The 22,007-nt window shown below is 41.8% G+C and overlaps 1 protein-coding gene and 1 long non-coding RNA gene across 3 annotated transcripts; one reads left to right on the top strand and one right to left on the bottom strand.

The window, feature by feature from the left end:
• Nucleotides 1-756: 756 nt before the first annotated feature.
• LOC111247520 (uncharacterized) lies at nucleotides 757-21,624 on the top strand. Of its 2 annotated transcripts, none has more exons than XM_022798537.2 (5): nucleotides 757-3,664; nucleotides 15,745-15,976; nucleotides 16,691-16,838; nucleotides 17,538-17,668; nucleotides 17,878-21,624. In XM_022798537.2, the coding sequence occupies exons 3-5, from the start codon at nucleotides 16,727-16,729 to the stop codon at nucleotides 18,097-18,099; spliced, it is 465 nt and encodes a 154-aa protein (XP_022654272.1). In that variant the 5' UTR covers nucleotides 757-3,664; nucleotides 15,745-15,976; nucleotides 16,691-16,726; the 3' UTR covers nucleotides 18,100-21,624. The 2 variants fall into 2 exon arrangements, with proteins under 2 accessions (XP_022654272.1, XP_022654273.1); XM_022798538.2 differs by having other exon boundaries at nucleotides 758-3,664; nucleotides 16,691-16,959; nucleotides 17,878-18,038.
• On the bottom strand, nucleotides 4,192-8,760 carry LOC147756821 (uncharacterized). Its single transcript, XR_015324093.1, has 2 exons — nucleotides 8,510-8,760; nucleotides 4,192-7,319 (listed from the first exon to the last, which is right to left on the bottom strand). It is a non-coding gene; the product is annotated as an uncharacterized LOC147756821 (long non-coding RNA).
• Nucleotides 21,625-22,007: the final 383 nt, after the last annotated feature.

The raw sequence follows: 22,007 nt of genomic DNA, 5'->3' as shown, positions 1-22,007 counted from the left end.
TTATTTAACAAATAAGATGAACTCGCATGTTTTCATTTGACAGTTACAAGGTGAAGAACAGACCGTATTAGATGTTGGTAAACATTTCCGCGCCAACGTGGTATTGTCCAACCTCGAAGCGTACTTTGTAATTTGCACCGCGCGAATCTATTACGCAACTACAGATACTGCAAGAGCATCATGAGTAGGAAATCTTGTACTTTTTAATAAAAAAGTGAGACTAGTCTCTGAAATAAGGTATTCATTTAAAAAGGCGCCATGTACAATGCCAAGATTAATTAGTTACTAATCCTAGATGGATGTATTTTTTTTTTTTGCAATTAAGTTAACCACGTTACAAATAGCTCTATGAGTCGATTGATTGGTTGGTTGGTTGGTCAATTAACAAAATTTACCTTGTCATAGGAAGAAGCATAAAAATATAAAATTGTCGCTACTTTGGACATGTTCTAATCAATTTTATGTGCAATCATTGTGACTACTATCAAAAGCGTAAAGAAGCCGTTATGTTTCATTGTTGTTGTTGTTGTTCTACGCATAGTTTGTCAAGTGGTAAAGGGTGAATAGCCTTGTCTCTAATCTGCTATTTTTCTATTAAAACGGGATCTTCGTCAACCCCTCTATTGTGTCCTTACACCCACGTTTCACTTCACTTCGCCACCCGTTTCCCTGTTACTCTGTTACAATAGAAAATTCAAGCTGTTGCTCGAGTTATCGCTATAGCTTGATTGTATTATTCGTGTCGTTCCGCGGTGAGCCGCTTTGAGCGGTCGGCTTGCGTGCAAGCACACTTTTCAACCCGAATCAGAATGCATGTAGAGTTTAGATCTAGTAGTGCTATGCTTCTGCAGAAACGCCATCTGTGTGTGCGTCGTAGTGGCCACCTATCTTGTTGATGCGTCACAGAAATAGGGTTGGGCAGATTCCTTTCCAGGGTACGGTATTAGGCGCTCAGTTGACTGGCGGGGGTTTGTCAGCAGCTTGGTGATAAGCGGTCGCAATTAGGAGGTAGCAGGCTCAGAAGTCTCAACTGGCTGCGCAGTCGCTAGCCAACGAGCAAACTAATGGCTTGATCGGACCGGGTTTGTGTTACAGATTGGACATCAACGACAACTAGAATGGTCTAAGTTTCATTCTCCGGCATTATAGCCGCCGAACTGCCAATAACAACGACCTACAGACTTACGAAAGCGGGTGTCGGAGCGGCACTTTGGTCCTTGTGGGGTGCCCTCCGCGACTGGCCCCTAGGGGCCATACAAAACTCCTCGTCTTTGCCGTCGGCCTCCCTACGCGAGCTCTAAGACGCTCTCCTAGCTAGATCATGGCGGTGAAACACTGGCGAACAGCCCGTCGTCTTGTTACGCTGCAGAAGGGGTTAAGGGAATGTATTGCTGCGTCTACAGACCTGGAGACGTTTCGTGGGACTATCATGCAGCGAATTTATTCGGGACCAAAGCTTTCAAGACTTTTGGCTGTATCTTTCACGAAGGGCCAGGCCTGCTGTCGGTGCCTTTTCCCTGTTTGCTCCTCTGTTTCTATTTTATTCTAGTATAAGCACTTGGCCTGTAATAACATATATATAAAACTTTACCATTTTCGGACGCCTTCCAGTCTTCTTGTATACACTCTCACAAAACTCGCGCTAGCTGCGGTGATGCGTTCGGTGTTGCTGAACATCGCTTGAGATCCTGTTAACGAAGTTGTCGCAAGAAAAATTGGTACTAAAACAGGGATAATTGTACACGCCAAAAAATGATTGGCAAACGCCTTGCATATTGACTGCATGTCGCCGCATACAGTCCCAGCAGGTATTAAACAACGGAATTTCCACCTAACAAGAAATTCCACAGCCCCACCACCACCACCACCCACCTGGCTATTCATGCCAACTACTTAATGAGGAAATCTGGTTCGTTCGTTTGCGTCGAGCGGGATACAGGTCTTCGAAAATTTCTAACACGCATCGCTAATTACGTCTGATGTGCTTCTTCTGGTTCACTGATGGGTGGTATTAACTCTTTACTCTTTCTCGTAGTGTAGATTCTTCCTCGTTTCTTGGTAACACATCGCAATAATTGGGCGCGGGACGAGTGATTCGTAGATCAGCAACGTTCATTATAGTAATAACGGTTGCAGTTCTAGTGGTAACAGGTGTTGACGCCTTTCTACAAGGCCCCTGTGAAACGAGTTATAGCAGAGAGGACGCATTCGTGTGGTCTAGGTTTGAATCCAGCATTCGATACGCTTCGTTTCGTGCTGGAAACCAGCCGTCTGAGGCAGTGCTTAGCGGCCCAACAGCCGAGGGCAAAGCATGTTTGTTCTTCGAACAGGAACTGATTCGTGCCGCTAAATACAGTGTCGCCACATATTTCAGTAAACCGAAAAAAACGTGCGAAACGAGGAAGGAGAAGGTCCTAAGATGTTTTTTCTGCTATTGAATGGAGTCATTCAATAATGTGTTGTTGTAGATTTCAGCTGGGCAGCAACGACGAGGTAAAGCCGAAAGCTTTAAAGCTCGGAAAACACAGAGGAATTAGACAAGTGGCAGGGAAGGGGATGAAATAACAGCGAGAAGGTATTTCGCTGCCGTCGCTCATTCTACTAAACGGTTTCAAGGAATACTTCCTATTCAAACGTGATTGCGGAGTCGTGGACATCGGCAAAACGAAGGATGGGAAGAGTTGGTCTAGCTTGCGATGAAAGCTTTCCAGATAACAGCGTTAATCCAACCGATTTAACAGCAGCGGCCAACAGCAGCCAGAAGCAGTTTTTTCAGCCTGTTATCGGTACAGCAAAATACTGTGCTTCCTCGACTCCTCAACCTTCCTCAATTCATAGTCATCGACACTTAGAATTTGGTGAAGACCGGCAACATCAGCTGGGTTCAGAAATCTGGCCAGCTTTTGTGAAAATCTCGTAGTTAATGAATTTGTTCCAAACTGAAAAATTTAATATACAGAATATGATTATGAAGTTTATCAATACTGTTAGTTCAGAAAATAACACATCTGTAAAAAATTATATAAAATTCATCGTTATATACTAGACAGTTGTGTAAGGACAACATACGGCACATGGTGCCCTATAGAGACGTTCAATAAAGACGGCCACTGATATAAGAAAAAGATACAATAACGCATGAGCGTGTGATGCGTGCTTTCTCGCATTAAGGGAAAATGCTCGTCTTAAAGCAAAAAATTAAAACAAAAAAACTTTTAGAAGTAAAGAGTGTAAACAACTGCAAAAATGGCTAACTAACCTTGGCGCTTATTTTTCCCAACCCCTCATTTATGTGGGTAACGCATGAACTTCATTTGCAAATTACGGTCCCGTTGAAGTTATGCTCACTTCTAAGTTTGGTACGACGATGTCATAAGAAGCTAGCTTAGATTTAGCGCTAATGCCGCTGGACCCTGTGAGTTCGGTCCCAACAAGGAAAGGCTATTGGCCGAGTGTAATTAGCAGCGATGGCAAATCGCTCACTAGTGGGCGGAAAGGTCGACGATTATTAACGAGAACCATCTAAACCCTAAGCTGAACATTCCGTTTGTCTCCTCCGCAGACGGTCCATAGTCCTGGAACAATCGACCCCTGAACTGTAAGGAATAAAAAGCCATTGGATTCAGAAGAGCCCCTGTAGCAGCCGAAAATGGAAAGGCACTAGGTAAGCATCTGGAGTAACTTTGAATCGCGTCCCGTACCTCCGGTAGCTACACGACCGAGACATTTAATAATACAAAATTGTTAGTTGATGCTGCAAACTTAACTTAGATTATGCCCGGCTATTTGCTTACTGGTAGCATGTCGTCTAGCACGATTTTCGCTTTTTTTTAAGTACGACTCAGTTAAGCACATTTGCAAGTGGTGTGCTGAGTGACAACTTTCCACAATGTGCTCAAGTCGAATTCAAGTTAAACTAACAAAAGCATTTAGGCCTAGCGACGAGGTAAATTAAACACTTCATAAACTGGAAAAAACTCGTGTGCCGTAAATTTTATTCTAGAAAAGCGCTATTTACACTTTAATTAATAAACATGGCAGAACGTTTCTAAGAGGAAGGCCACAGAACAGTCTGTGGCCTTCCTCTTAGAAACGTTTCATATATTTAGAATACATACATGCAAAAATCAGTACTTACCGTTTAACGTTTGCAGTAATATTATAACTATAGTTTGTCGTTATTGCTATACATCCATTTAATAGTGAGATTTTATTTTGACCCTTAAGGTCTGTTTTGATAGTCTAGATGGTGTCATTCACTACAATGTTCATTTATATTTAAGGCCAACACCACTGAAGCATTTTTATTGACCTATCGTCTTAGACGATACGACATAGCAGACTCTTATTCAGCTGCTTAGATAGCCTCACAAAAAGCTGATTTCGTCTTCGAAATTGCCGCACTTGCCTTCAGTTCTCTTGAGAGGAAACCCACCGCATTTCAATTGGTACCTGCCCAAATAACGTAATTTTATCCCTCATTTAATCCTAATTTGATTATGGAGACGCTGCGTCCGTCTGCGTTGGCTGTGCTACGCATAGCCCGTACGGTTTTTCTCCATAACGGCAACAAACCTCTCCATAGACACGTCGGCTGAGTAAGTGACGTTACCACTATCCTTATTAGCATGTTTCGCCGACTTCATCGAATCTTTTTGTATTAGCGTTTGAAATCAGGGATGAACGCAAGCGGTGTTTATCAGTTTGGGCACTGCTGTTCGACCCAGTCACAATGAATAAATTATCATTCAGTCATAATTAATTAAGAACTACCACGGATTACCTAGCTGAATGTCATCACAATGCAGGACTAATCCGAAAAGTTGTACATATTCTTTACACACTCTTCACTACATCATTCCTTTACAGAAGTAACAATTTGTCTAGAGTTTTTCGAGGCATTGTTAGTAAGCTTGCATAGCCAATCAGTCCCCAAGCAATAGAATTACAGAATATGCACACTATTCCCTTCATGCTTGCCTAATCTGGTCAAATCATAACGGGTTCAGGGTGGAAAACGTCGAAACTGCCTTTCTCCTTTTTGTCATTATCATCATTATGCGACCGGGTATCTCCCAGAACTCCTAACCTTTATATTTACTCTATTGTTTAGTTTTAGCAGTATTTGGCAGGAAACGATTGTCGTTGTTCGCGTTGTAGGTGTCTCTAGCCCTGTCGGGGCTAACTTGTTTCCGCCCGCTCGAACGGTCTTTCGACCTGTTCTTATCGGTCAATGTTTGGTCATCTATTAGCAGCCACGAGGGATTGTGCGAGCTCAGCTTGATGACTACTTCGTCGTTTTTCTTCTGTCCGTTTTCATTTACTTCGTTTGAGCAGCTGGCCGCTTGATGGTATTCGATTATCGACGTCAGGGCAACCTGGTGCTACTACATGTGTTCTACAGATTATCTGGGGATACACTAGTGGATTTTACTCCCTGTTTAAGCGTAGCGTACTCTGGTAGCTTAATAGGTGGATGTGTAGAAGTTAACAACTACTACACGTGCTGCTTACGTAGCTCTCAGTTTAAATCACTTATTCTAGACAATAACACGCGAAGTAGATGGAATAAAAGTCGGCCAGATTATTTGCTGGGTAAAAAGGCTTTCATTAATCCAACGGGCTACGAAAGCTAGGTATTATTATGACATGAAACATCAATTTTCAGAAATATATACCCCCAGGTATCATGATCTACCCTGATCATTGTATTTTTTTCGATGGGCAACTCAGGCTTCTAACGTCAAGGTGCAATCGAAAAATATACACGTAATACTTTTTTGACCATTGTCTTATTCTTTGTCGAGTATTTCTTTTTTTTTTTTTTTTGTTTTTAAGTTTGTATCGCTTCAAATTGCTTTGCTAATTCTAGGTTTTAAAAGTGGCAAACAGGCACGTAAATCAAGCCTGCCTTCTGATAAGCGACAAGAATTACTATTAAATTGTAAATGCAGGTACAGTAAGTAATGATATTTTTCCTTCGCCGTTATATGCGCTGTGCAGACAGTGAAGGCAGTCGTGAATGTATGTACATGTGAACATGTGCTTATCGCTTTTCCTAGTGACTCTGTACCGTACGTTCCGTCTGAATGTTCTAACCAGCTTTTCTTTTTTGAGGTTTAGGGATTGTTACCCTATTTACTGGCAAGTCTGACCCTCCAATGGACACTGTGGCCTAACGAGCGTAGCAAGCTTTAATAATCTGTGGTTTTATCCTGAACTTAGATTACTGATCAAAAGCGATTTGATTAATCCCCGATAGCTCACGTCAGCAGAAACGTGCACGTATAGCAGTTTGTTTTGATGAGGAGCCTCCTTTTTCGGTTCACTGAGTTCAGCAGCGCTTTGGTAAGGGTGCTCTGTACAACCGGCGGACATTGTCTGGCCGCACAACCTTAAGCAGTGATGACGAAACCCTTCGCGCACGCTCATAGACGCGCAGCAGAGCCTATGGCGGTTAGTTTAGTCCGTCCCTTATAAGTTTGTCAGGTTATTTGCGCAACGAGCGTTGAGCGTACAATGAATTTCGAGGCAGAAGGTCAACGAGCCGACGCTGTATTTCCTTGAGCGGTTGTAGTTTCTATCGTGGCCTTTTTCGCTGTTGTTGTTGTTGTTGTCTTGAAGACACTCAGGCATAAACCGGCTAATACGACGGGGGGTTATTGAAAAAATAGGATTCACAAAGTTCATACCACAGCTGCGCTACACCTGTGTAGAGCAGCTCCATACAAAAACAACCTAAATCAATGCAAATTATGGTAAAACATATAATGATATCAACGGAAATCTTGTATTAGCTTGTACCGTTTGTATGGATTGGTTTCAGTTGGGTAAACTTTACTGCTAGATATTTTTAATATAACCTTATAAAAACGAGAAGCTATGTTATGTTGGCAGTCTTCAAGGCTTGAACAAACAGTATCGTTTTTCCGCTCCTTGTCAACAAAATGTCACTACAGTTCAATATATACATTAATTTCTACTACTATTTAAAATCGCTCTAATACCGAGCCTCCGACCAGCATATTCGACACTTTCCAGCTTAGAATACGTAGGTTTCTGTTATTTGGGCGTTATCCCCGGCGGTGGGTCGGACGTCCTGTTTGCGGAATGGCGCAAATAGGACAACAGTCGAGCTCAGTGACACTCAAATCTTTCATAAGATTCAGGGGGGACGTTGCTCGTTCTTCCACTTCGGGGTCAAGGAGGCGAGAACTTTGTCAGTACACCAGGACGCCAGATTTGTAGTTTTGTGGTAAAGCAAGAGGATGCCGTACACCAATAAATTATGGTGACATCTTATGAGTGGGACGAATCAACTGAAAAAGCAGCAAAACTAAATTTACTATATAGCTTCGGTGGATTTTTGTTGTTTCTATTAAATTGAAAAATCTATATTTTAGTTGAGAATTGCTAAATATAATTTTGACTAAGTATTGAAAACAAGGTATAAATAAGGCTTATATGGCTGTCGAATGACAAACAAATCATGCATAGTGGCGTACATACATACTTTAAAATGAGTATACGCTTTACTATTTTCTAGACTGGATATATATAATCTGGCGTCTAATGCATCGTCTGACATGAATCCTATATTTGTCGACAACTTTGTCCTCACGGACTCCCGGATTGTTTTTTAGTTGCAATAATTTTCGCTCTAACGGATATATATATTTCGCCGTTGTAATTATTTTTCAACTACAGAAATTTACCGCAATCGGTAATTTCGAAGCGGAAACCAAAAAAAATGTAGAAGCTTTCACTTACGGAGTGTTAGACCCGTGACAAGTATTACAACCCTATTACATTTAGGTGTATGTGATCTGTACGCGTCAGTTATTAGTGCAACTATAAAAAACCATGTGGTTCCCCTCCACCAAGTAACATACCGCAATTGTGAGCACCGCTCGGACACCATTCAGGCTAGGAGCAAAAGGGTTTTACGCCAGTAGGTCGCTGTCGTAGCAATAGTCAGCCGAATACAAGGACAGAGGCAAGGAGAGCGGGTGGAATTCAGGAAGACTCCTTTTCGCAAGCACCACCCTCATCTTTAGCGTCCAGCTGTTCATACGCGGGTACGGAAGAAGCCTACAACCCCCTAAAGCTACCGACAAAAACCAGACAGACAAACTCGAGTTCAAAACTCGGCCGCAGCCAAGTCCGGCCGTTCACTCAAATCCAGTTCAAACTCGCTTACAAACCCAGCCAAGCACCAGCTTCATTTGTTCGTCTGCCCGTCTGTCTGGCTTTTCGCCCGGCACCGGTCAGCTGGCGAAGCTGAATCCGCCGAATCAGTGGCCACTCGTACGATAATATTAGGTTTAAGACGAAAAAACATAACCGCTATAAAAAGGCGATAACCAGCCACATGACAACAACCAGTGCTTGTGCTAGCCCTATAGGGGCTAGAGCGGGTAGCACCACCTAAAAACGAACTGTATAAAGAGCAAATGCAAGTGTCAGAAGGGCGCCTGTATCGGCAGACGGCCTTCAGAACGATACTCACTTAGCTTCACACGCCCGGTCTCAGGCCAGACTTACGACATATTATTATCGGTCCAAGATGGAAGGCGGCAGAGGCTGTGAAAGTGCTCGGCGCAACATAGGGCCAGCAATGCGTTGCCGGAAACGGGCTGAAAGTGAACATAAATGAAAAGCAAGAAGGGAATATAGAGCTATTGCTGCGGGTACAACTGGGGAGGGGACGGCTTACGGTACTACAACGCGCGAACCATATTTGTGCGCAGCGCGCCCGGTCAGTCGTTCCTTCTAGATAGACAGGCCGCCTTTTGCCAACAGTCGGCGAGAGGCCGCTCTTTGAGCTGCCGGAAACGAGGGTAATATTTTTCAATATAAATGCCACTGTCACTACCCTTTCGTCCGTTTCTAGACGTCACGGGCGGCAAGTAGCACCGCTCCTCTCGACGGTCGCTTCAACAGAAGGAACGGCATGCCCACAGAAGCAGTACCATTAAGAGTAGAGACAGCAGCAGAAGTAGCGGCAGTAGCAGCAGCAGTCATTGCACCGAAGAAATAGCGAGAACGGTCGCGATGCCAGCAAATTCGAAGTAGTTGAGCGCGTCTGGTCAACAACAAAAGAACGAACGAATCAGGCCAACCAACTGAGAGTGTTAGGGAAAAGTAGACCGAGAAGAAGGGCGAGAAAAGCAGAGGGGATGAAGAGACAGAGATAGGAGCTTACTGAAGGCCTTATTCGTCAAATTTGCGCCGTTTTTGGCGTTTTGGCGCCTGCTTCGTCAACTTCCCCAACGACAAAGCTACTGCCAATATATTGCCGTAGGACATGGTGGAAGAGAAAATGAGAACGCGAGTTCTGCAATGTGAATGACGCCGGTGGGGGCGGCGACGGCGGCTGCATTGCTCTCCTCCACAGCCGATTGCAACCATAAACTCTATATAGCCTCGAAGCTTTATAGATCTGCAGACAACCCCCACGGCCCCCACTTTCCGGCTTTCGTTCTCTTGCCGTTTCTCCTTATTCCCACTTCTTTCGCTTGCTTTCTGTGCATCTTGCTTTCTTGTCCATCCCGCATACAGTATCTATGCATGGGCGTCATACGTCGTTCCACTTTTTGTAGTATGTGGGGATGGAAGGGCTGTCACCGTAGGCTTGAGGCGCAAGAACATATATATGCGTGGTCTAGTACAGGCATTTCGTTTACAGAGATGCCGAACGTCGTTAGGACGCTGCACATCCAGACCACATGCAATGGGTAGTGCGACACTATAATGGCTCTACATAGTGCTGTGCGCAGTTGTGGTTAACCTAAAGAAAACTTCAAAGACGACCCCTTCAGGAGTAACCGTCTAGGGAGAGTAAAGAGACTTGCCAATTAAACTATGTCACTAAACAGCTTTGTCTTAGGCTCAAAAATTTTATAGCTACATTAGAACTATACGTATGAAGCTGCGTTAACTTTTTTTTCAACTTATTTGTCTATATATCGTTTAGCGATTTATCTATATATTCGTATATTGTTTATCGAAGGCAGGTTTTCGATGTATACCGGTAGTCAAGCAAGCCGATTATCCTAGTATTTGTGAGGAGATCCTCTAATTTCCGATCAGGCATACTGAAATGAAACTCTGCACGCGTAACGCACGCAGTCCTCATCCTTTTGTACGTATAGTGCCTCCTGCGCAAATCCATTTTCCGTCGGAAGCCGGAAGACGCCACCTATAACCAGTCACATCACAGAAACACTGGGTGCCTTGACACTTTTACTAGGTAAATTTTTTTCTAAATAACTATTTAAACTTCACCCGAGCTATTACAATTCGTCTCATACTTAATAATGTCGTCCAAAATGAGAAAAATGAATTTTGCAGAAAATCCTGGCCGTAATAGTAAAAAATATCATCATCACGTGGCGATCAGAACACATTGTTTAAAACATTCGTATATACTAAATACACTGGGTTAACTTCAGATAAGCTCTGTTGGGCTTGCGGTTCGTTGTAATCGGCGCGCGTTCATGTGCCCTTTTTCGTACCGGAATAAAAGCGTTCCTTTTTGACCGTCTTTTTCTGAATAAATAGCAAAGAGTTCGTTAGTAAAAAGCAATGCGGCGTATTTGCAATTTAAGTAAAAATGAACTATTATATCATTTCTTTGCGCTTGACGAAACTCCACCAAATGAAGAAACTTACTTTTCCTTTTCCTCTCTTATCAAAGCCGACCGTCTACGCTATGATCAGTTTTCACATGGCTTCTGAAAAATCCGAGCAAGACCTCCATGAGGTAGAGAACAATTAGTTGGAGATTTCAAAGGCTCTAGCATTGATTAAATTGGCTCATTTTAGCGATCTGTGGTATATTTATCAATACCGCACGACGTACCTATACAATGAAAAAATCATTTGCGGATTAAAAAGAATATTTTGAAAGGGATTAATTGTTGACCTAAATGCCGAATCAGAGCTGTAATTACGGTGAATGGTGATAATATATAGTAAAAAAGTTTCGTCAAGATCTCTGTTTTCACGCTGCTTTCTCTTAGATACGGTCGTAAAAAGCAGGGCATAAAAATTACCCAATAATATATATTTATTTTTTAATCATTCACTGAGATTCAACACGCTATAATCGGTCCTTTAGTTCTTTAGAGAAAAGTGTGCGACTATCAACTACAGCAACTGCGTATAGTTGGTTGCAACTACTCGGATGCTTTTGATTGTACCGTTGTTATAAACCGCATGGACCACGTTTTTTTACCACTTTATCAAAATTTTATTGTTCACAGGAAATACCGGAAAGCTGATTCTTCTAATATTTCTCATTTTGTGGTCAGATTTCTGCATACCTATATATGCATCGCTCACATCTAACAAATTTACTAAAAAGAAGAGAAGTATTTGAAACGCGTCTCCTTTGTATGAACGTGTTCCCATAAAAAGGACCGCGCAAAATGGGTTTTGCTCAAATGATTAATTTACAACTTTGGCGTTTGTTGTGTTTCATACACAAAAAACAGTATTTCATGCACACTGCTCCGCTTCACCTTCCCTCGTCATCTCGCCTTTTATGTTGACGCCACGCTCTACTATGGTCACGCGTTTTCACGCGAGAAAACCTTTCTCTACAAAAATAAATAATTGACAACGACGTCTTTAACTGCTGTTTCGGCATAAAAGTCAGCAAGCGACGGTGGCGGTAACAGCTAGTCCTATGGGGCACGATTCCTGAATCGGAGGAAGGCAGAAAGGAGGTCGGGGTAGTCACCGGCGTACGCGCCGTTTCGACTTCAATCGCCGACCTGCCGCTTGTAGAACCTTCCTGGTGACCAGTTTTTATGCTAAAGCTGATATTTGCTAGAGAAACATGAAGTGTTTTTATAGCGTTTGCTTTGATCCCGAAGGCATCGCGGACATTGGACGCGCGACATCGCGTCTTCAGCCGCGCAATATCAGCCATCGTTTGCTAAACGGACTCGTAATTACGGTTTGGAAAAATTTAGTGTTATTACTGCGCTGATGTGACTCTACGTTTCTGTTTGAGTGCCGTGTGCAGGCGCGTGTACAAGTCGACAGAGTGATGTTGGCTCAGTTTGGTTCTGGGGCAAAGAGGGCAATTCAGGAAGGGGTAGCCAATAGCCGGAGAGGAGTCAGGCCAAAAAGACGATGGACGGTATATTAATCGCTTCATCGTGAGTGTATGCGCAGCGGTGTGCGAGCCGACTGATACTGGGGACGCGACCCAGGACGAAGACCTCGCGAAAAGAAAAGAGCGACTGAAAATGAAAAAAGGAAATATGTCGCAAAAAGAAAGTAACCTTGGTCTTATGTGTCTGCCATTCTGTCCCATGTTTTGTACACTCGTCGTGGCTGTGTGCAATGAAATTTTGGAAATGCAATTTTTAACAAAAAGAATACTCAGTGTAGAAAATAAGTATTTGATATTTCTTTCTATTGTAAAATAGATCAGTATGGATAAAGTGAACACTTCTTAAATTTAGCAAGATATACGTTCTCTTAAATTTGTCTTTTGTTTAGGTTTCAAGCTCCCTATGCAGCAATTTTTTTAAAAAAGAATTTAACTAACATTTCCATGTACGGACACCAGCAAGGCGAAGCCAATTTTTTATTAACCAGGTTTAGAGCTTGGTCCCGTTTCTTAATACCAAACAGGTTCTTCATTTAATACCACTAGGAGTTACGCAATAGGCTAGATCTATAAAAATTCAAATAAAGAAAAAGTGTAAGATTTTAGTTCTTAACTCAAAGTGCTCACTTAAGTTCAAAAGATGATGCCTATCATAAACGATGCTTGCCACCCTATAAGGTAATTTTTTAAAAATAATTTTTGAATGTTATTCCCATTGATGCCTTACGTTTTTTCTGTATATTTGAGGCCTTACTGCAGTTAGCGTTGGTCATTATCTCCATCAACGTCAACGGAATAATGCTGCGAATGCAACATTCTCGAAGCACGATCTTGTGCCAGAACCGACGCACTAACAGCACAAGGACCATCTCCCTCCCGCTCTCTCGTTTTTCGCACTTTACGCAATATGGGCATGTTGTGCTTTCACACGTAACGACTTATATATACATCATTGGTTGAAACCCGCCAAGGACTACCCTACACAAATGATCAATATATAGGATGGGTAGTCAGTGTGTGCCCACGGCGAGTCACGAACGAATGCAATCGTTCAAGAAAGGGTAATCATTTGCGACGGAAGAAGCCGGTTAAATTCGAACTTTTTTTATACATGATGGTGATGTCGAGTTCGGACAACTCGATGTCACGATCAGATGACAAAGTGACACAAGCGGCCTTCTCTCCATCTGACGATAAACGGCATTTAGACAATGGATACAAAGTGGGAAGAAACACTCTCTGCCGTAGGAAAACGTCGTTTACTGATGGGTGGCACGGGAATAGCACGGTAAGATACGTAATCGCAGTAATAGTAGTAAGAGGAGTGTCGCCAGTAAAGGTTACGAGGAAAAATGGCCGGGACCTGGGGAAGCGTCGGGGGTAAACGTAGGAGTCATGAAAGTCGAACGGAAGCAGACTCACTGTCCGGTCATCAATGAAAAATAAAAAGTGTAGTAACCAAAGAGGGCGGTCGAGGAAGCCAAGCAAGACGGTCTTGCGGCAACAATGTAACGGGTGCATCGATGATTGGGAATACCATCGCAACAGGGACTAACGTGTTAGTGGTGATCGTAATTGTGGTGCAGGTAAAAAAACAGTAGTACTAGCAGTGTGAAGAGAAAATTAAGACTCACTTAAAACACTATGCCAAAATAAAGAGCGCATGAAAATGAAGGTAATGAGCCAACACTACTTAGGTCCTGGTGGGGCAATGTCAAGAATAGTCAGGAATAATGTGAGGGAATTGTAACAGCGGAACAAGGGGCGCTAAAGCAACGAATGGGGCGGATGAGGGAAGGGCAGAAAAGCTGAGGAACATTGTGTGATTGACGAAAAGGATATCCAGAAGAGAATGCAGCGGTTCTAGCCTAATACGTTGTTCTACCAACTTTGATAAAGTTGGTATCGTATAGCGTTAGAAGAAGAAATTCTAACAAATAACCAGCATTATTGTCCGGCCGAGGGCTATTACGACGCAAAGCACACACAACATACGCGATACGCTTTATATATACATATATATACCTTTAGTAATTTAAAAACGATGGCACACTCGTAGCTGAACGGAAAAATGGGTTGAGGAGAAAGGTGTGGTAAAACGTAAGCGACAAGCAAGCAAATGATTTTTGGTATCTATCGAAGAAAGTGTGAGGGACAGATATAACGGACGCAATCGAATAAACACACTAATATGAATCTGTCAACTTGGGAGGAGTTATAGCAGAGGAAGATGAGTGATGACTTGTCATTGTACAGAGTAAAGCGTTAACAGAGAAAAAGGTTAAGGAGTAAGGGATTCAGGGCAAGTCGTCAAATAGACTCTAATTAGCTCAATTATATGTTTGTTATAGAAAGTGTTTAGCCATATATCACGTCACTTGCTGGTTCGTTTATATTAACAGCAAACTCTTCATGTTTATCGTTCTTAGACTATATTAAAACTAGTTTGTCTTGGCAAAAGGTTTATTTTTACATTGCGCATGTTGAATATATACGAATGCGCTAACTTTTAGGCTTGACATTAGCCTTAAACATTACTTGAGAAAAAAGTCGCCTATATGAAAAGGACTTCTTCAATATACGACATCGTGTTCGAACACCTTTGTGTGGATTTGCTGCAAGCATGTAGTAAGTGAACTTGAAAGGTACCAAGGAAACGCATAGAAATATACGCCTCTGAGTTCTCAACCAGCAGATGTCAGAGAATTATGTTTATAAGAGTCGAAGCGGATCCGGCTAGTACAAGGTTTGACTTCTGCTAAATAGAGGAATTGCTTTTATAAACAAGAAAAAAAATATAAGAGTTCTCTAAACTCTTCCAAAAACAAATTCATCCTGAGTGTAAATTCGTTAATTTATTCATACTTTTATTATGGGGCAAACACGATCTTAAAATTAAATTAAAACATTAGCTGAAAACGATGGTTTAAAACCCACCGTTGTCATATTAGTTACACGCTTGTCGAAAGCTAGGTAGTTTCAGAAAAGCGAAATGTCCCATCAACAGTGATGTTTTCTTAAACTAATTCGCCTTATAGACATTTATAAACGTACTTATTTCAAATCGCGGTTGGGCGGCAATAGGATCAAAAGTATACACACGTGCACGTCCTATATTTTTGCGTTGCATGCTCGATTTTCATTAATTTTGTTATGAATACATTCATAGATCATAAATAGAGTGCCAATAAAGTGAATCAAATGCAATTGTATCAGTTTGTGTTGTGTAATTCTGTGGCCTTAGGTACTAGTAGTTTCGAACCCAATGGCTATAAAGCGTTCTTGCTATGCTTTTTTAGTCGCTAGAGTGCACCTTTCCGAAGTGACGAAAACTGCCACCAGAACACTGAAGCACTTTATAGCAGTGCTGGCCAGTTAAAACCCGTTTTCTATAAGATCCACAAAGTAGGATTGAATGATCTTTGAGGCAGTCTGAGATTCTTAATTTCTCATATGAATTTCATAAAATATACGTGTATCTATATATATATATAAATATTGGGTTCTGTTAAGAGACTTTTTGCCTCACTTGCTTTAATGGAAAATCTTGAAATCAAATTAAAGCTTTTGTCAACACCTAACGAGAAACCTATTTCGACCTTCTTTACCCTAACTAGCCTAAGCTAGACCAGGCGATAGCAATGGAGTCGTAGGCCTGACGGTCCAGGGGTGGTAGTATCTCTACCTGAAAAGTGGTATTCATTGAACCCTAGTCGCGGCTGACCTACGATCGTTCGTGAAGTGACTTCATTCGTTTGGTTTTGGATAATGTCACGTGTCTTGCCTATTGATACTTGACCTCCTTCGGACCAGACCAGATGGCCAACTGGACGGGACTCCGAAATTGTGGTAAGATCACCCACCCCCTGCCTCTCTCCTAGCAAAGATAAACGCCAGTGATGGCTGCCAACTGGCATAACGGCTCACCACGCGATTGAGGCAGTTAGTGTTACCGATTGTTCTTTTCCTCAGTAAAGCAACCTTAACAAAGTATTCTGCTGGCTCTCTCGTAATTAAAATAATAATTTCGTATTGGAAACGATCTTACATGGCAGTCAGTTAAGAAACTGTCTCAATCGCTTGGTGTTCATGGGACAGGCTTTTCAAAAACTAAGGAACTGCTTGTTCCCACCACTGTCCTAAATGTTACGGATGACTTGGCTGTAGCGGAGAGCAGATATGGAGGAAATGGTGGACACGGCCGTTATGGCGGATATGAAAGCCATCGCCCTGGCTGCGGAGGTCGTGGGCATTATCAAAGGCATGACAAAGGTTCGCGTCCTTTGTTTGTTCTAGAAAACGTATCAGAGACTGATGTAGAGTTCGACGCTTCACCCTACTCGCGTTTTTGTTGGCGATAACTTCTAATAATGCAAAATGACTAATTCATAGCGGGGTGGAAGTGACAGCAGACAACGAAATAGAATTTGACTACCGTCATCACCAGTTCCTTATTCCACGGCGTATGGAACAACTTGCTGTAAAAATTGTTCAACAAAGTCAGTTATATCAATGTGCATTAGCGGATTCCTTAATCAATTAAACGACGTGTGTGAGTTTCAGGTAGTCATCAGTGTTATCACGGCGGACAACAGCATTATGGCGGAAGGCGGCATGGGTCACCGCGTGGCTTCCATCATGGAAGTCATCGACGTTACGGACGTCACGGAGGACACAACGGCAAATATGGACACTGGAACAAGCACGGAAGGTCTAAAAAAAATGAAGTGGTTCTTCTTTTGCAACTGTTTCACGCAGCACCTGCTTCTCCTACACGTCTTATTGGTGTCTCGGCTCTGTTACATGCAATTTCAACTGAATTCTTTCTTAAGGTTAATTTATCCGCATGCGCACCTTTTTTGTTGCGTATACGTTATATCTCTTGCCATCACTAACCCAGAGCACTGGTCCGAGGTGATTCAGTACTCGGTGCTGGGTTATCAATAGAAAGCGTAGCGTATATGCCTGGTTGCATTTATAGTATTCCGAGGTTTTCCTTTTCAGGCACCGGATACAAAGCAAACGATAGTGTGATCACGGTGTGACTATAGTGTTAAATACAGGTTAACCATCTTACGGAATACGAAGGCTTCAATTACCTTAATTAGAATGATAACGGGTTAAAAGGGAATTTAAAATGTGCCAACTATATCAGAGCTCACTCGACCCTTTAGAGATAGAGAGTAAACTCTTAGTTCACACGCTGCATTAATCATATAGATAACTCGTATAAGCTTGTGTAAATGGTCCGTCGTTGACGTCTGTAGCACCACCTTCTTAAAATGGAAATCCTGCTATAGAAAGTTATAGTCAAACCTAATAGCAAATAGCCAGAGGAGTGTGTACGTCGCATAATGCGTTGCCAGCACGAAACAATAGCATAATTATATGCAGTAATGGCCGTTCACAGATACTTCGGCGATAGCGGTTGGGGATCCGAGCGCCGGTGGGGCCATGATCGCCACGGGCGCCAGCATCATGACAGCGGACACAGTGGCTCGCACCATAGGCATTATCGTCGTAGAGGTTCCAGACACCACGGTGAGCTATACTTTAATTCTCAGGAGCATCTATAGATACAGTAACATGGAAATGATTTCTCTACTTTTCCTGCTAGCTACAAACTTATTCTTGCATTTGTCTTCGTTGGAAGACGATAGCCCTCACCGCTAGACGGAATCATCCAAGCGATTAACCTATTCGGCGTTTTTAACGTTCAGTTCTCGTATCTTGTCTTCGATGCATTGCAGGGGCTCATCGCTGCTCGCATTATGGTGGGTCCCACTGAAAAGGGCATCGACACCATGGCGGACACGAAGCGAGACGTCATGGGGATCATTATGGTGTACATAGTCACCATGAGCACCATGGTGGTCACGGAAGATACAGTCGTCATGACGGACATGGAGGAGGCTACCATTAAAAGCATTCAGTTTTATATACCCAGGGGTCTGCTGAAGAAATCAGGGTAGTAAACGTGAAACAGATAACAAAGTTGATGATCGATCGATCTACTGAGAAATGGTTCCAGCAGAAAATGTCAGAAGTTCATGAACGAACTATTGCAACACATACCTGCATAATGGACAACGGAACTCTATAGAAAAGATGGATGGTCATCACGAACCAGGATTAGTTCGGCTAATGAGAACAATCAACGGCAAAACTGTGTGAACTCTATAAAAAGTAGAGCTTTTGCTCTATTTGGATTGAAATAGCTAGAAACGTCGTTGTTGTAAATATAAATAAAATAAATATTTTCTTAAGACGATAAAGTAAAGATAAGGAGAACCAAGACAAAGACGCTTTCATGTCGTTTTGATAGTAACTGTCCAACGTTCAGATAAGACCAGTTGCTACGTGAGTTTACCTTCGAACAATTACATCGATGCGTATGTCTCGTACGCACATATAATCGACTTCAGAGAAGCTTCCAATTATGCCAATTTAATGACGCAACGCTTATTTTTAATGAATATTTCTACAGGAAATACTTGGGATTCGTCGCTCTCGGCGACCAATTCATTGTACAACACTCATCTGGGACAGGCAAAACGTTTAGGTCAAATATCTAAAGCATTAATTAAGTGGCGTTCCTGAGAATCTAGTTATGACGCGACACACTTCTCGAATGCTCAAGTCCCGTACGCTAGCACGTACACTCTTCTAACTTTTGTCAGGTCACCTCGAAAGGGCATTTTTCCTGTCATTCTCTCCACTCAGGAAGCTGCGCCTGTCAATGCAACGGTAACCTTGAACGATTTATTGGAGAATCGTCCAGAAAGTCTTCTTTCGATGAACCTCATCAATCAACGAACGCGCAGCCCTAACAGAGAGTTATATAATGCACTTAACTACTGAGCTCGCAAAACGTAAAGCTCGTTATACCCATGCACTTCAGTCAAGAGAGATTCAGTACAGAAGGCAATGGCGGTTTCTTTTACAAAGGTAATACTACTTCAGTTTTCTTCTAGACGAATCCGATGAGTACCACGTTCTGAATCTGCCCGATTATCAATAATATTAAAATTTAACTACTATACGACTCCTGTCATTGAAGAGTATCCTAAATATAGCGGGTTGTATTCCTATAGATATATTTAAACAATGCTTTGGTTAAACATAAAGCTTTTGAATAAAATGAAAATCGCATAGCGAAAATGCCCTGCAATGGAAGTTTCAGGATCTAAATAGCGCCAAGTATAACCTTATCATTTAATCTAGCATTGGGTCAAGGAAAATTGTTGGACGCTTTTAGCTGTACATGAAGTGCTACGCATTTCGTAGTCTGATGCACGGAGCAAGCGAGGATGGATCTGAGCTAAAGTTATTTTCAAGTTGGGAACGATCTAATTCACAGTATATAGATATATTATTGAGGTATCATTTAATTATTACGCATGCTGAACACGATTGTACGCTCGAAAATTCGCTAACGCCTTAAACAATTCACCCCATAAAAACGTTTTTTAGACATCATATAAACAGAACGTGCTTATAAGCTCATGGCAATTCAAGATCTTACCTAACGCGTGCTTGATTCATTCTCAGATTCAAACTAAATTGTCAGTCTATGAATGGCCTAGACGAAAACAACGACAAAAGAAAAACATAAGGACATGTAATACCAGTCTGTACCATGTAATTTCTGCTGTTCATTTTTCAATCGAGCAGGACATTCTCATTTGCTGCGATAAGCCGATTTTATTGCTTGGCCACGTTTTTTGTATCCTGTAAATTAATAACTTTATTGTATCCAAGTTTTTAGCTGTATGACCCACGAACAAGCGGTCAGTGGCCGCATACATCTATGCCGTTTGAGAAGAATTTCAAAGCGTGAGAAGGTTCTAACAGAACAGAATCAAATAGCGATTCGTAACAACCGGTAGGTCAGATTTCTGAATACTTGACCTCGAAAAAGCTTTGCCTAAAAGAACGTTTTGCCTCCGTCGTTTTGCTGTGAAGACCATGTGACATCACTGTAGCAGTTACTTCGCACCTTGCCGACCCCGGAAGCAAACAACAAAATTACGTGACGCTCTTCAGGAGAGAAAAGAACGAACTGTCTACATGGCAACTAACAAATATGAAGGGTTGTATATAAAAGGAAATATTTGAAAGGTCTGACATTCAGAGGTAAAGTCATGAGGTGGCGTTGGCTGTTCTTTAACCTCTCACATTCCATCTATGTCGCTCTCGCTGTCACTGCTTATTCCCGGCAGCTGGCGGCCAGCTCTCGAAAAAGTTGCTTTCAGAAAGAAACTTCATACAAGACTAACTTGAGTCAAAGTAATGGCAAACTTTGGGCTTTCGTCTCAAAAGCATCTATGAACACTTCGAAACAATTGATTCTTCATGGCCAACAACAGGCAGATCGTGAAGAGGATGATCTTGTTGTTGCGCAATCAAAATACGGTCACTACGGACATCGTGATTATTATGGCAGGCCATCATAACTATGGTGGCACGCATGGAAAGTCCCATCATAGTCACCACGGACATTATTGTCATCACGGAAGAAAACATTATGGTGGTCATAACGGCTCTTATCACGGAGGTCACAGACATCACGGGACACATCATAGACATGGCGATAGATACCGACATTGAAACCGAGCAGGACGGTGAAAAAAACGAGTTTTAGAGCTTAACATGCAGAGATGTCAAGCATGTTGGATTCAGTGTTCTTTCATAGTTAATAAATGCTCGCAATGTAATTTACTTAGGACTTTGACAAATGTGAAATGAAAAGCCAGCCGTATTAATTTAGGCACATATTCACGTATATTGCTAGATTAATCTGTTTGTACTATTAACACTACAGGCATCATGGTGATCGAGGGTACGGGTCTGAACGTAGATGGGGTTGGGATAGTTGAGGGGGATCTTATCATGATAAGGGAAATGACAGAAACCACAACGGACACAACAGGTACAACGGCAGTCAAGGACACATAGTGATAACAATCGATTGCTTTCTTCTATTGGAGATACTTACATTAATCTATCTCTAATGTTCCGATTTCATACACTAAATTTATTTTGTTATCGTTTTATTATATAGGCCGCCATTATGGAGGTCGTTATGGCGGGTCCCATCACGGAAATCATGCGCGTCATAAGCATCATGGGGATCGGTATTATGGAGATGATCATAGAGGACATCGACATTATGGACACGGAAATCGGCCATCATCAGGGATATCGACATTGTGGGATGACGGAGGAAGTTATCACTAAAGTATAAACGCTGGGAAATTTTCACAGTGAATATAATTCTTAAAATCTGCTTTCCCTTTGTTATTGTATGACCTAATTTCCTTTCTACTCTAAACAAATTAGATTAGCAATCCTATTCATAAGCTATATTTCTCTTGCTTCATTGTGGATTTTGTCACAGTGCTAGCAATAATAGATAAACCAATATGTAGATCTTGTCTACATATTGGTTTATCTATTATTATATATATAGTTTGTAAAATGTTATGCGCAATAAAATTGTCTATTAAACTTGAGACCTTCGCATATTCTATCTGCAATAACAGGAGATACCTCTTAATAAAAATTAGCCGTGCAGGTGTTCCCACGATCAGATTATACGTAGCTAAAGGAAAAAAAACACCAGTAACCCGCTATTTCTATAATAAACTACAGTCCGTGAACTTATGACGCAACACAACAAGTAGATAATTAAACCTAATTATTAATCTTACTTACTTACTTATTATACTTAAAATACCTCAGTAGAACAGATACAATGAAATATATTGTTTATTAATCAGTGAGCAGAGCTCTTGAGCGATAAATACGTATCTAGTTAAGGTATAAGTAGAGGAAGGAGATTATCGAAAGTTATGTGCATATAGTAATTATATCTTTG

Source organism: Varroa destructor, unplaced genomic scaffold (assembly GCF_002443255.2).
Source record: "Varroa destructor unplaced genomic scaffold, Vdes_3.0 BEIS01000003.1, whole genome shotgun sequence".
NCBI classification, from domain to species: domain Eukaryota; kingdom Metazoa; phylum Arthropoda; class Arachnida; order Mesostigmata; family Varroidae; genus Varroa; species Varroa destructor.
Note: the sequence above shows the minus strand (reverse complement) of the source record. Positions and strands in the feature narration are given on the sequence as shown.

Coding starts and splice junctions, on each gene's coding strand:
- LOC111247520 (XM_022798537.2), top strand. CDS start 16,727: ATGGCGGAAGGCGGCATGGGTCACCGCGTGGCTTCCATCATGGAAGTC. Junction 16,839..17,537: donor CACTGGAACAAGCACGGAAG/GTCTAAAAAAAA, acceptor GGCCGTTCACAG/ATACTTCGGCGATAGCGGTT. Junction 17,669..17,877: donor TAGAGGTTCCAGACACCACG/GTGAGCTATACT, acceptor GATGCATTGCAG/GGGCTCATCGCTGCTCGCAT.